Raw genomic sequence first — 12289 nt, forward strand, 5'->3', positions numbered from 1 at the left:
ACTTGATTCCAACACCAGAGAACCATTGCTGTCAAAATATCTCAACAAACGAATGATTTGGTAAGTTCTAGTTTAAAAAGAACCTTTTTTGTTAATATACTGTTTCATATGATAAGAATTTGGATTTCAGTATCACAATTGTCATATATGATTTTCCCAATGATATCATAGAACATCAGGAATCACCGTATCAAAAAACTTGTGAAGTTTTGAGCTTCCATTACCCTTCAGTATTCAGTTTCCATTCTACTATAACTGTAAAGCATAATGGAAACATAAGGTTGGGCAACTAATTAGGCCTAAACTGTTGATAGATATTTCTACAATGTTGGTCAGTCTGCAGGATTTTTGCATGTTCAGGAGACAGAAAGCTAACAGCTGGCAAGGAATTGTTCGGGGGAGAAAGAAATTACATCTCCTGCTAAACTTTATAAAGCAAATCTGTTCCGATTTTGTTGAGATTTGTGGTTTGTTTGTTTTTTTACTTTTTTTTTTTTTCATTTTATTTTCTATCCCTAATTACTATTACTAGTGGCAGTCCCTTTTAATAGTATGCATAGTTCAATCTATCCCTCTGAATTATGCAAATTAATATTTGGCATATATAATGAACCTAATAGGCTTCTACATGAAAATAGATTCCAACGTGTACTAAATCTTGTCAGAATTGGCCTTCAAAAAAAGGCCCGAGGGACCAAAAAGCTGGAGGCTCCCACACTGCACCTTCTGTAGTCACAAGAGACACTTGTTTTCCTCCCATCGTCTTATCTTCACCACTTATAGAAACACATGACAATTGTTCAACCTCTGAAAAGAACTAAAAATTGTGCCATAACCCAGTTTATACCATACTAGTACAATCAGGTGAGAGGCGCTATTTTTGGTCGTTCATTCAGGCAAGTGTTTCCGCAGAAAATGCAGATGTGTGATATCCATGTGCAGTCTGTATTGTATATGCACAATTTTTTTCTAATGGTTTCTAACTTACTTTTTGCCCTGCCCAGCTCATTGCCTAGCAACATTTGCAAAACAACAGACCCCACATGGATGTAATACGTGTGCCAATGTCCTTTTTTTGGGGGGGGGCATTGTCTTCTATGGGTGTCCATGATCTGTATGTGAGAAAAAAATAGTGCATGCTGCAGTTTTCTTCACACTGTCAAAACCATCAGTGAAAAACAAAACAAAAAGATGTGCACAGACCCATAGAAACAAAATGGGTCAGTATGCTAACAGCAAAAAAAAAAACGGTTGTCTGAATGAGCTTTAACTTTCGTTATTTTGATTTCTGACATTCTGGAGCACATTTACTTACCCCGTCCGCAGAGGTCAAGGATGATGCACTGTGCCGCGATTCGCTAAGATCGTGCGCCCGATATCCTGCATGTGTCGCTTCCCTGCTCAGGTCTAACCAAGTTCGCCTTCTTCTTCATGGTGCATGTAAGTGCATTGTCTTGCGACACAATTTGAAACTTAAATCCCGCGCTAAGTCCGAATTAGTCGGATGGTACACACCCCACAATTTGTCACATGGAAGCCAGCACAGCTGCGCCAAAAAACGATCTCTTGCAGCACAATCTCCGCAAAGACACCTACCTGATAGATACCTGTCAAGCCGTGCAATCCCCGAAAATGGTGCAACGTCTGACGAAAGTGAGCAGCACCACCCTTAATAAATGAGCCCCTCTATCTCCAATGTCCCTGAGCTGGTCAGTAGGGTCTAGCTTCTCCCACCCATCTCTTGCTTTACTCCACCCCCTTCCCTCTCCATAGACTGTTATGTGTCCTTATGTCCATCTTGCTCTACCAAGATGGGTCTCCACAGAGATTTCAGAATAAAAAGCAGATTAGAAAGGATGGGGCTAAGAAAAGAGTCAAATGTAGAATGAAGCACTTGGTACTGATTAGATATACACTCACCGGCCACTTTATTAGGTACACCATGCTAGTAACGGGTTGGACCCCCTTTGCCTTCAGAACTGCCTCAATTCTTCGTGGCATAGATTCATCAAGGTGCTGGAAGCATTCCTCAGAGATTTTGGTCCATATTGACATGATGGCATTGCACAGTTGCCGCAGATTTGTCGGCTGCACATCCATGATGCGAATCTCCCGTTCCACCACATCCCAAAGATGCTCTATTGGATTGAGATCTGGTGACTGTGGAGGCCATTTGAGTACAGTGAACTCATTGTCATGTTCAAGAAACCAGTCTGAGATGATTCCAGCTTTATGACATGGCGCATTATCCTGCTGAAAGTAGCCATCAGATGTTGGGTACATTGTGGTCATAAAGGGATGGACATGGTCAGCAACAATACTCAGGTAGGCTGTGTTGCAACGATGCACAATTGGTACCAATGGGCCCAAAGAGAGCCAAGAAAATATTCCCCACACCATGACACCACCACCACCATCCTGAACCGTTGATACAAGGCAGGATGGATCCATGCTTTCATGTTGTTGACGCCAAATTCTGACCCTACCATCCGAATGTCGCAGCAGAAATCGAGACTCATCAGACCAGGCAACGTTTTTCCAATCTTCTACTGTCCAATTTCGATGAGCTTGTGCAAATTGTAGCCTCAGTTTCCTGTTCTTAGCTGAAAGGAGTGGCACCCGGTGTGGTCTTCTGCTGCTGTAGCCCATCTGCCTCAAAGTTCGACGTACTGTGCGTTCAGAGATGCTCTTCTGCCTACCTTGGTTGTAACGGGTGGCGATTTGAGTCACTATTGCCTTTCTATCAGCTTGAACCAGTCTGCCCACTGTCCTCTGACCTCTGGCATCAACAAGGCATTTCCGCCCACAGTACTGCCGCTCACTGGATGTTTTTTCTTTTTCGGACCATTCTCTGTAAACCCTAGAGATGGTTATGCGTGCAAATCCCAGTAGATCAGCAGTTTCAGACCAGCCTTTCTGGCACCAACAACCATGCCACGTTCAAAGGCACTCAAATCACCTTTCTTCCCCATACTGATGCTCGGTTTGAACTGCAGGAGATTGTCTTGACCATGTCTACATGCCTAAATGCACTGAGTTGCCGCCATGTGATTGGCTGATTAGAAATTAAGTGTTAACGAGCAGTTGGACAGGTGTACCTAATAAAGTGGCCGGTGAGTGTATTACACAGTTTATTGGTGTCCCTTGTAATATGAATTTATGCAGAGTTTGCTGAAAAATGGGTAACAGTTTTTAGAAAACAGAACGGATAATGGACAAACTAAGGAGCGGTCACCCCCTTCCCCCCAGTCTTAATAGCAAGTTATATACGGATGTCTAATCTGACTGTGACTTGTCACTACATGCAGTAACTGTAATTATTTGGTTTCTATTTCTTTGTCTTCTGTGGCCCCTTCTAATACGTATAACTCACAAACACAACCTAGTATGTAAGTGGTTGGTGACCGGGGCTATATGACAGGATCAGGGTACATCATTGCTGCTGTCTTTTTGTTTAAATGTTGGGCATGGGACCCGCAGCGATCCGACACCTCTTACCTATTTACCTACTAATTAGATAATAACATTTCTTATCTTATCCTTTAACAGACTAATATACAAGACATATACAACCAAGTTTTGTCTACCTTGGAGTCACTGAAAGGTTTTTGGGATACGTTGGATGAAATTGACACAAAAACATGGGTACTTGAACCGGAAAAGCCAACACGTAGCGCCACCATGAGGAGAATTGCAATTGGTGAGTAATCGTAATGTATTTATTTTATTTAGCAGTTTTCATATAGAAGTAACATTTTCATTTGCCTCCATGTGAAACCGCACCAAGTGTTATACTCCTAGTCAGCTAAATAAAGCTGAGCTGCAATTATTGGGGATACCCATAAGTAGGACTTTTTTTCTAGCTCCATTGAACCCTAATATGTATACTTGTCCTCCATTATTTTATGGTCAGTAAGTTTTTCAACAAACTTTACATTGAATCACCAAAAAACCACAAGGAAATTGATCATACAAATAGTAAGGGGCTAAATAGAGGACCACTTAACTAATACCAAAAAACACCTCAATAGCACTAACTGAATAAAGTAACCAATACTTCATATGGTACACATTATTAGTCATATACAATGACCAGAAAAAGAGATAAAAACACCCCATTAAAAGAGAGAGACATAAAAAAAAACAACAGACAGTGTGATAATATCTGGACATATCAAATCTAAAACAAGGTCCTGGTAACAAATGATAGTCATCACAGCATCAATAAAGCATCTTGGGGGGAAAGCGTTATGTTAACGTCATCAAATCCAACACATCAAATCACCCCAAATTATTTAGAACCAGCTATAACTTGCCATAATACCAACCAGAGGCCATGCTCCACAAGTCCGGTACCTCACTGTCCGAACACCCGACGTACGTTCCGCACCCTGCTTCGATGGCAACACAACTCCTCTCCACTTGTAACTTTACAACAACAGGGCCGGAAGAGAGGGGGAATAAGGAGTTGTGGGACATTGATTCTGCAACTTTATGACTGGTGCAGGAGGGAGATGCCACATGACTTGTGGAGGGGTAAGGTACTTTTTTTTCAACTTAATTTGTCGGTGATTACAGCGACAGATCTTAGTTCAGCATCAATGTGAATATTGCCTTAGGAATCAGTTATCAGGTGAAAACCTGATGACAGGTTCCCTTTAATAGGCTGGAATATCAGACCATGGCACCTTTGCTTGGCTTCCAGCTGTTGTGGAAGCCACCAGGTTGTAAAGTGGTGGAGATCATAGTGAGAGCCTACTGATGGATTTCTACAATGATCAATTATTTTTTCATAATCATTTGTATGTTACAGTACACATTGTAGGCTATTTTCTCTTTCAGGTAACAACGTGTCCATTACGATTGACCTAGATCCAAGACACCCAAATATGCTTCCAGAATGTTACTTCCTTGGAGCAGACCATGGTTCGTACTTTAATAATTTAAGAATTTTGTTAAATAAAGAAAGTTAAAATTTTCTAAATAACTTTTCCTAATTCTATTACTTGCTTCCAGTGGTACAGCCTTTAAAAGACAAGTTGAATAGCAATGTCCATTTATGGTAAGTTTTATCTGCCACTAGCTAGAGAAATGATCACATCATCCTGTTACCATCCATATTTTCAGGTTCTAAATTCATCTATTGATACAATGGGATGAGATGGGATGATATGTGAATATCTTTGTAGTTTAGGAACAATATACAAAGCGGAGAGATGCAGAATCTCAATAAGGAAAGTTTCTGTTCCTGAATACATATTCACATTTTTTTTTTTAAAAATCTAAAATACACAAAAAAACACATTGTCCCGTATTGCTAGTGTAGGATTCTAATTTTTCCCTGCTGTAGATGAAGCATTTTACTTTTCCACTATGTTTAATGATAAATGACGTATATACGGTATACAATTTTTGTGCTTAAAAAGCCCCACTTCATTTAGTGGCTTCTCCCGGCAGTGAGGGCAGAGGCACGTCTTTGCACGCTTTATGACGCGCCACCTGCTGATGTTGTAGTTTGCATGCGAGCAGAGCGCATAATGGGGGGGCCATAATGGACATTACATTATTATGGGGGCCATGCTGGACATTTCATTAATGAGCTTTATTATCGAAGGGAGGCCACTTCTCTGCAGTTTATTTAAGAGTAGTTGCTACATTTCCCACCCTAGGATAATACTCAGGTCAATGTTTTAGCAGTATTTTGTGGTAAATTTAGGTGCTTTGGCCTATACTCCAGTATATACATTATGCCTTTTTCTTCTTTTTAGGGATCCTGATGTTGGTTTACTGCAAAACCTGAAGGATATTTTAGAAATTGATTTCCCGTCAAAATCTGATTTGAAGAAATCTGTAAGTTTTGGCTCATGTCATCTATATAGTTGGTTTAACTTTTCTCCTTCATTGTAAAGTATTGCAGGTCAAAGCCTATTACACTTGTGATCTGTTTGGGTGGTGCAGTAATAGTACCTGCTCCTATGCTGTAGATTCCTCAAATATCAAGTACAAGCTTTATTCATCAGTTCTTTTGCTTTTCTAGCAAGTAGTGATCTATGGCTATAAAGAACTGCTTCACTTTCAGCTTGTAAGGCTGTAAGAATTTCTAGCTACAGAGTATTTTCCGCCTCAACACATCCACATGTGGACAGGATACATTAACCCCAAGTAGAGCAGAGAGGAACAAGCTCTTACTACAAGATTCCCTGTTCCGGATAAGTCCCTGTGCAAAAGTGCCTACATATAGCAGGACCTCCATATTGTCCACAGACCATATGTGTACAAGAGCCATCGACAGGTGTAGAAGTGTGGTCAATCTGGGGATACATATGATTTTGTGGTTCTTCTTTATTCCCTGTACTAGGAACAGAGAATCCTGATATTTTTTTGTTATGGAAGCAAATTTCCATCTGAATTTTGTGAGAGCAGTCAGTGGATTTGGTAAAATGAGTACAGATTGGGATCAGGTGTGGAAAATGTAGAAGCTGAAAACTAAAAAATGTAACAATAAAAACGTCTTATTTGTAGAAGTCCATGCACTGCAAAAAAGGGGTATGAAAATGTAAACTTGGCCTCTTGAGGGCATACCCATAATCCATTGCCATATATTGGGAGACAGTCATCAAATGTGGAATCATGACAGTATTATACATCACTGTGATATCATATGTTTCCTATAACCTGTATCTTCCATCGTAGTGGAAGTATATAGGAAATCTGACAGCTCTCTCTCCACTAGATTCTTATATAATGATGTATGTTAAGTGAATATGAACATCATCTGCCCAGACTTGCTCTAGTTTATCCACAGTATAAAATTCAGCAGCCGCAGCCCATGTTCGGCCTCCGGTATCTTTATCTGGAGCACGACATAACCGCATATCTATGAAAACAATTGGGTGTATTTATATAATATTCCTTGCCACAAGCTGCAGGAGGAAGACTACAAGAACACTAGTAAAGTAGACTAATAATCACCTATACTGAACAAACAAGTCATTTTCTTCCGCCATTTCACCAAACTGCTCAATATTTACTTAATCTATCAAACTTGAAAATCGCTTTTAAAATCTCCTCGTATGTATCAGGAGTTTGGAAACCTGCAATTTCCATAGCACTCTTCATTTTAAAGCACTTAGATCCTGGATCACAAAGTGCCGCTGAATGCTGAGGCGAAAATAGTTCTCTACCTCCAGCATAAATACCCGTAGTTTGGGTGAAAAATACATGTAACATTTAAATGGCCTTAACCCATGACATGCTGGGTGCCTAGGTAAGAGAAGTGTTTGCCTAATATCCAGTTGTAGGGAAAAAGTCACATAAATTGTGGAATATAGAACATTTTCAGAAATATTCATAAAACAAATGATTATATATACACACAAAAAGGGCCAGGACTGGGCATGTCTGAGAAAGTGCCGGGGCTCAGAGCTAGGCCCCACATAAGTGGGGGGTCCAACTTAAGGCTGTACATAAGCAATCCATTGAGGTGATAGGGACTGTATCTAATGAATCCAGAAGGGAGAAGGGGCTTTATATAAAATAACCATGAGGGGGGTGTTTGGGATGATAAACCAGGGAATATTTTAGGGAACAGGAGACTGTGTTTTAGTTTCTGAATTTTTAATGCCGCCACATGAGTTCACTACAAAGGGGCCTACTTAGGCTCTGTCGCCCAGGGGCCCACTGAAACCTGGAGCTGGCCCTGATCACGAACAAATAAACATCTGTGTTGAGTAATCTGTGGATGCCAGATCCTTATTGTTGTATGTAAGCTTATTAATTTTCCAGGTTAATTTAGAAAAAAATTGATAATTAGAAGTCATATTGTTAAAGCGTAACACGGATTTCATAACGATTGTACCAAAATGTCATATGCAATTTCCCCTTTCAAAACAAACAAAGATGCTCATATCATGCTAATCATCATTTTCTGTTTTGAAGATACTTGTCAGAAATCTTCCTCAGCAGCATTGAAGTGGACAGAGACTAAACTCTTGTCTTTGTGTAGCTACAAAGGACTCTCTGTGGCTTTTAGTATAAGGGCTGTATATAAGGCTTTTTATGAAAAAGGTGGTGACAGGTCCCCTTTAAAGTTAAGCAGTATGATAATATGAACAATTAAATGTTGTTCACCCCTGACCTAAATCCTTAGATCAGAAATAGAACAGACATATTAAGGAAATTTCAAACTTTTTTTATAACATATTTTAAGTTTGTGGAGTCTGAGTTGGTCCATTATATCATTACTCCAACTCCACAACCCTGGCAGCATATAATAAGTAGTAGAAACCAGAAGTAATACCGTTATATGACATGTACAGTTATTGCTGTATGAGCACCAATGGTGAACAGCTTCTCTGCTGTGTAGATGGCAGCTTGGGAGCAGAGGGTGGGGGAGGGTAGCAGCAGAGGAGTCCATGATGCAGCTTGTGATGGAGAGACTTGGAGCAGTGAAAGAACACACCCAGTTATAAGTCTGGTGTATTTATAAGAAGAGAATTTCCCCACCCTTGATTAGGTTGCATTCACACAGCTGTATGGGGGACGTATATACAGCATATATACGTCCCCCCACGGCGCCCTATGGGAGCGGTATGTGCGGCACCGATCTGTAGCCACGTGAAAAGATAGGACATGTCCTATCTTTTCTTGAAATACTGCGCCGTACCCCATTTTTTTCTATGGAGAGGGAAGGGGGTTAGCAGTGCTCACTCCCTGCTCCTCTCCCCGGTGCCGACGTGTGCCCGCCGTGCTACAGTACAGCGGGCACGAGTCAGTGTGAATGTAGCCTCGCAGTGATTATATGGCTGCTTACTCCAGAAGCTTGTTAGTCACCAGGAAGAGAGGCAGCAATCACTAAGTCATGAATACACTATATGTCTAGTACAGTGATGGCTGACCTATGCCATGTGTGTCAGGCACAACTCTTCTGCTGAGAGCGCAGTGCCCTTCATGGAGGTAAGATGGCCACTGTTGGTGCTGCGCTCTCAACAGGAGAGCCTCTGGATGCTGTCAGTGTCTGCTTGCTGCTCGGTCTTCACTACCTGACAGCATCACCATGCAGATTCGGGGTGAGCTGAGAGACGGCCATCTTTCCTCCATTCGTGAAGGCAGTTAGCTGGGTAGTGAAGCCAGAGCTCCCACCTGCACTAAATTTATTGCAGACTTGCAGAACTAGCTGCACAGTTGCCTCAACTGTGGCAGATGGCTGGACCAAGGTCAGTTTCAGTGACTACAGGGGGATAGGAGAGCAATCTCAGGAGTGTGGGATCCTTACACTCAGCCCATTATCTTTAAAGTAGCTACCAAAATCTTACCATTCTGCCAGTGTAAGCAATACTGGAGGAAGAGAACACCCCACCAAAGACACTTATCCCTGGTTGTGCAGCCACTGACCCCAGCGCTGAGAATTACTGTACTCCAGCACAGTTACCTCTCAGCTATACTGGAGGAAAATGAGCTACAAATATCACAAAATGATGGATTTGGGTAGAGCTGACACCACTCGAGTTATGGCCTCTCTTTTATTATAAGCTTTTTTATAAGTTTTGTCACTCCGCGTTCAATAGGCCATCACTATTCTTTCTTACATAGGGCAGTATATTAAATGACAATTCCACTCTTTGTGTGCCTCGTTAAGGTGACTCTTTCTGTACCTTCCTGTAGGATTTTACTATGGATTGTGGGATATGCTATGCCTATAGGCTTGACTCCGCCATTCCAGACCAAGTATGTGATGACCCGCACTGTGCGCAGCCTTTTCACCAGGCCTGTTTATACGAGGTAAATCTATGCAAAGCTATTGGGTTTAGTTTGCATCTGTTTATTTCTCTGTCTGATTCATTAAAATTTCAACAAATTTAGTCACCTGCACTATGGACTGTGGGGAGCAGGACCAGACGGGGCGGTTAGCACAACAACTAATTAGCATAATGATTTTAAATAATTGCAGCGGTTAGAGTTATTATAAAAGAAGTCCTGAGGAGAACAGTTTCTCAGGAGCTTCCTTGTAGGACTCGTCTACCATCAGTTTTACTTATAGTCATCTCATAGTCATAATAATATACATAATTGATGTAACTTTGATAGGAAGTGAAAAGATGTTGACTGTATTCCGATATGTTTACGTCCTGTGTAGCCCCATAATGTTAAGGAAAAAGCCTGAACAACAGGACTATAATAAAAATCTCACAAAAATGATTAGGCATAAAAACACAGACTAAGGGTACATTCACACGCTGTATGCCCGCCGTGTGCTGGAGAGGAGGTGACCCCTCCTCCCACCATAGAAAACAGCGGCTCACGGCCGCACACACGCCGAAAGATAGAGCATGCTCTATCTTTTCGCGGTGTGCGGCCCGGATTGGTGCCACCGGATCCCGGCCGTGCTGCTATTGCCGTCTATGGGGACAAACATGGGGCCGCAAATTTGCGCAGCAGCACTGCTCACCCCTCCCCTCTCCTTAGCGAGATTAGCTGCCGCAAATCAGGGCGAGTTTAGGACCTGCTCTATTTGTTGCGGAACGGCAGCAATGTGATCACCATGGTGTCCATGTATAATACATGTCTATGGTGGCTGTGAACTAGCTGCCATCTTTGCAGCTATCCCATGGCCACCTCTCCCAGACGTGTGCGCGGAAGCTAAGGCTACATGCACACTAACATAGTATTAGTCAATGTGTTATCCATTGTTTCAATGGTACATCCCCATGTATTTCAATGGCCCTATGCACATGTTTTTGTTTTCATGATCCAGTGTGTGAGCAGATTGCCTGAGCCACAAAACTCTTAGCTGGTCCAATTCTTGTCAACTCAAACAATGCACCATGGATCTGTTGTTGGTGGCCCTAGAAAGTACATGTTCTAACTTTGTAGCATTGGAGACCATATATACACAGGCAGTCCCCAGGTTACGTACAAAATATGTTCTGTAGGTTTGTTCTTGCATTGAATTTCTATGTAAGTCGGAACTTTATATTTTATAATTGTAATCCCAGACAGAATTTTTTGGGTCTCTGTGACAATTGGATTTTAAAAGTGTGGGATTGTCATAAGAACCAGGATTTACAATAAAGCTTCATTACAGACACCTGTGATAACTTATAGCTGTTTATTGTAACCTAAGGATAATGTACAGCAAATTACCAACATCCACAGATCCGTTTGTAAGTTGGGTGTTCTTAAGTAGGGGACCACCTGTATATATTATATACACTCCTTAAATCATGGATTAATAATTACATGAATATTACAGTGAGGTATTTTCTCTTTTTAGTGGTTAAATGGACTCCCCTCAAGTAGACAGAGCTTCAACATCATATATGGGGAATGCCCGTACTGCACCAAGGTAAGGTTCTTCAACATTATTATATTATAGGCTATACTATAGAGCAGGGGTGGCGAACCTATGGCACGGGTGCCAGAGGCGGCACTCTGAGCCCTCTCTGTGGGCACCCAGGCCATCGCCCCAGAATGAAGTTCACCAGACAATGATAGGCGAATTTACCCTCCTCTTTTCAACTGCATTGGTGTCTTTAGGAGGTTAAACAATTGAAATTTGTCAAAGAACAAGGAGAAATACATTGCTGCTTAAATTGCTGCGCTGGCACTTTGCAATAAATAAGTGGCTTTTGGTTGAAGTCTGGGCACTGAGGCTCTAAAAGGTTATAGAGTATAAGCCAAGCTTGTCAGCACAAAAAAAGCCAAACTCGGCTTATACTAGAGTAAAAAAAAAAAAAAAAAAAGCCAATACTCACCTCTATACTCAAGTCTATTCAGCTCTGAGGTCTACGTAGGCAGAGGTTCTTGTAATGAGACTATTCACACTACTACACATAAGAGCAGTACAGAAGTCTTCCCTCCTACACTAGACCTGACCATAATTATATACAGTGAATTATAAGATCAAATGAAGGAAGGCTGAGGTCGCAGTGCAACTTTTTATTTTATTTTTTTTACCAAGGCAAGAGGATTTTTTTTTAACTCATGTAAAACAATTAGGTGAGAAAAGGTGCAGTTTTGCGGAATTTGACCATTTAGGTGTAAAAAAATGAGAGTTTAAATTACTGTATATTTTATTGGTCAAGGTTAATACATAATCCATAGAAACACAATAAACAAAACCAGTTGCTTTTTAACTACTGTCTTTACCAGTGATGGGGAGCGTTTCTGAGTGCCTAAACCACAACTAAAACCCACATGTTTACATTAGTGCTCCCTACTGTGCAAAAACTCTCAATTGTATGGGCATCCTGTGAACAGCAATACAGTTGCAAGGAGGAGGAGACATTCC

General features: G+C 41.3%; 1 protein-coding gene across 2 annotated transcripts in view; it reads left to right on the forward strand.

Moving 5' to 3' along the window:
• FANCL (FA complementation group L) overlaps positions 1-12289 on the forward strand; it is a 51480-nt gene that overhangs the window by 38741 nt on the left and 450 nt on the right. For both annotated transcript variants that reach the window (XM_072140597.1, XM_072140596.1), the window contains exons 8-13: positions 3550-3700; positions 4843-4926; positions 5017-5062; positions 5769-5850; positions 9664-9780; positions 11273-11344. In XM_072140597.1, the coding sequence (XP_071996698.1) occupies positions 3550-3700; positions 4843-4926; positions 5017-5062; positions 5769-5850; positions 9664-9780; positions 11273-11344 (552 nt within the window). The remainder of the gene's footprint in view (positions 1-3549; positions 3701-4842; positions 4927-5016; positions 5063-5768; positions 5851-9663; positions 9781-11272; positions 11345-12289) is intronic.

Source organism: Engystomops pustulosus, chromosome 3 (genome assembly GCF_040894005.1).
Source record: "Engystomops pustulosus chromosome 3, aEngPut4.maternal, whole genome shotgun sequence".
Classification (NCBI taxonomy): domain Eukaryota; kingdom Metazoa; phylum Chordata; class Amphibia; order Anura; family Leptodactylidae; genus Engystomops; species Engystomops pustulosus.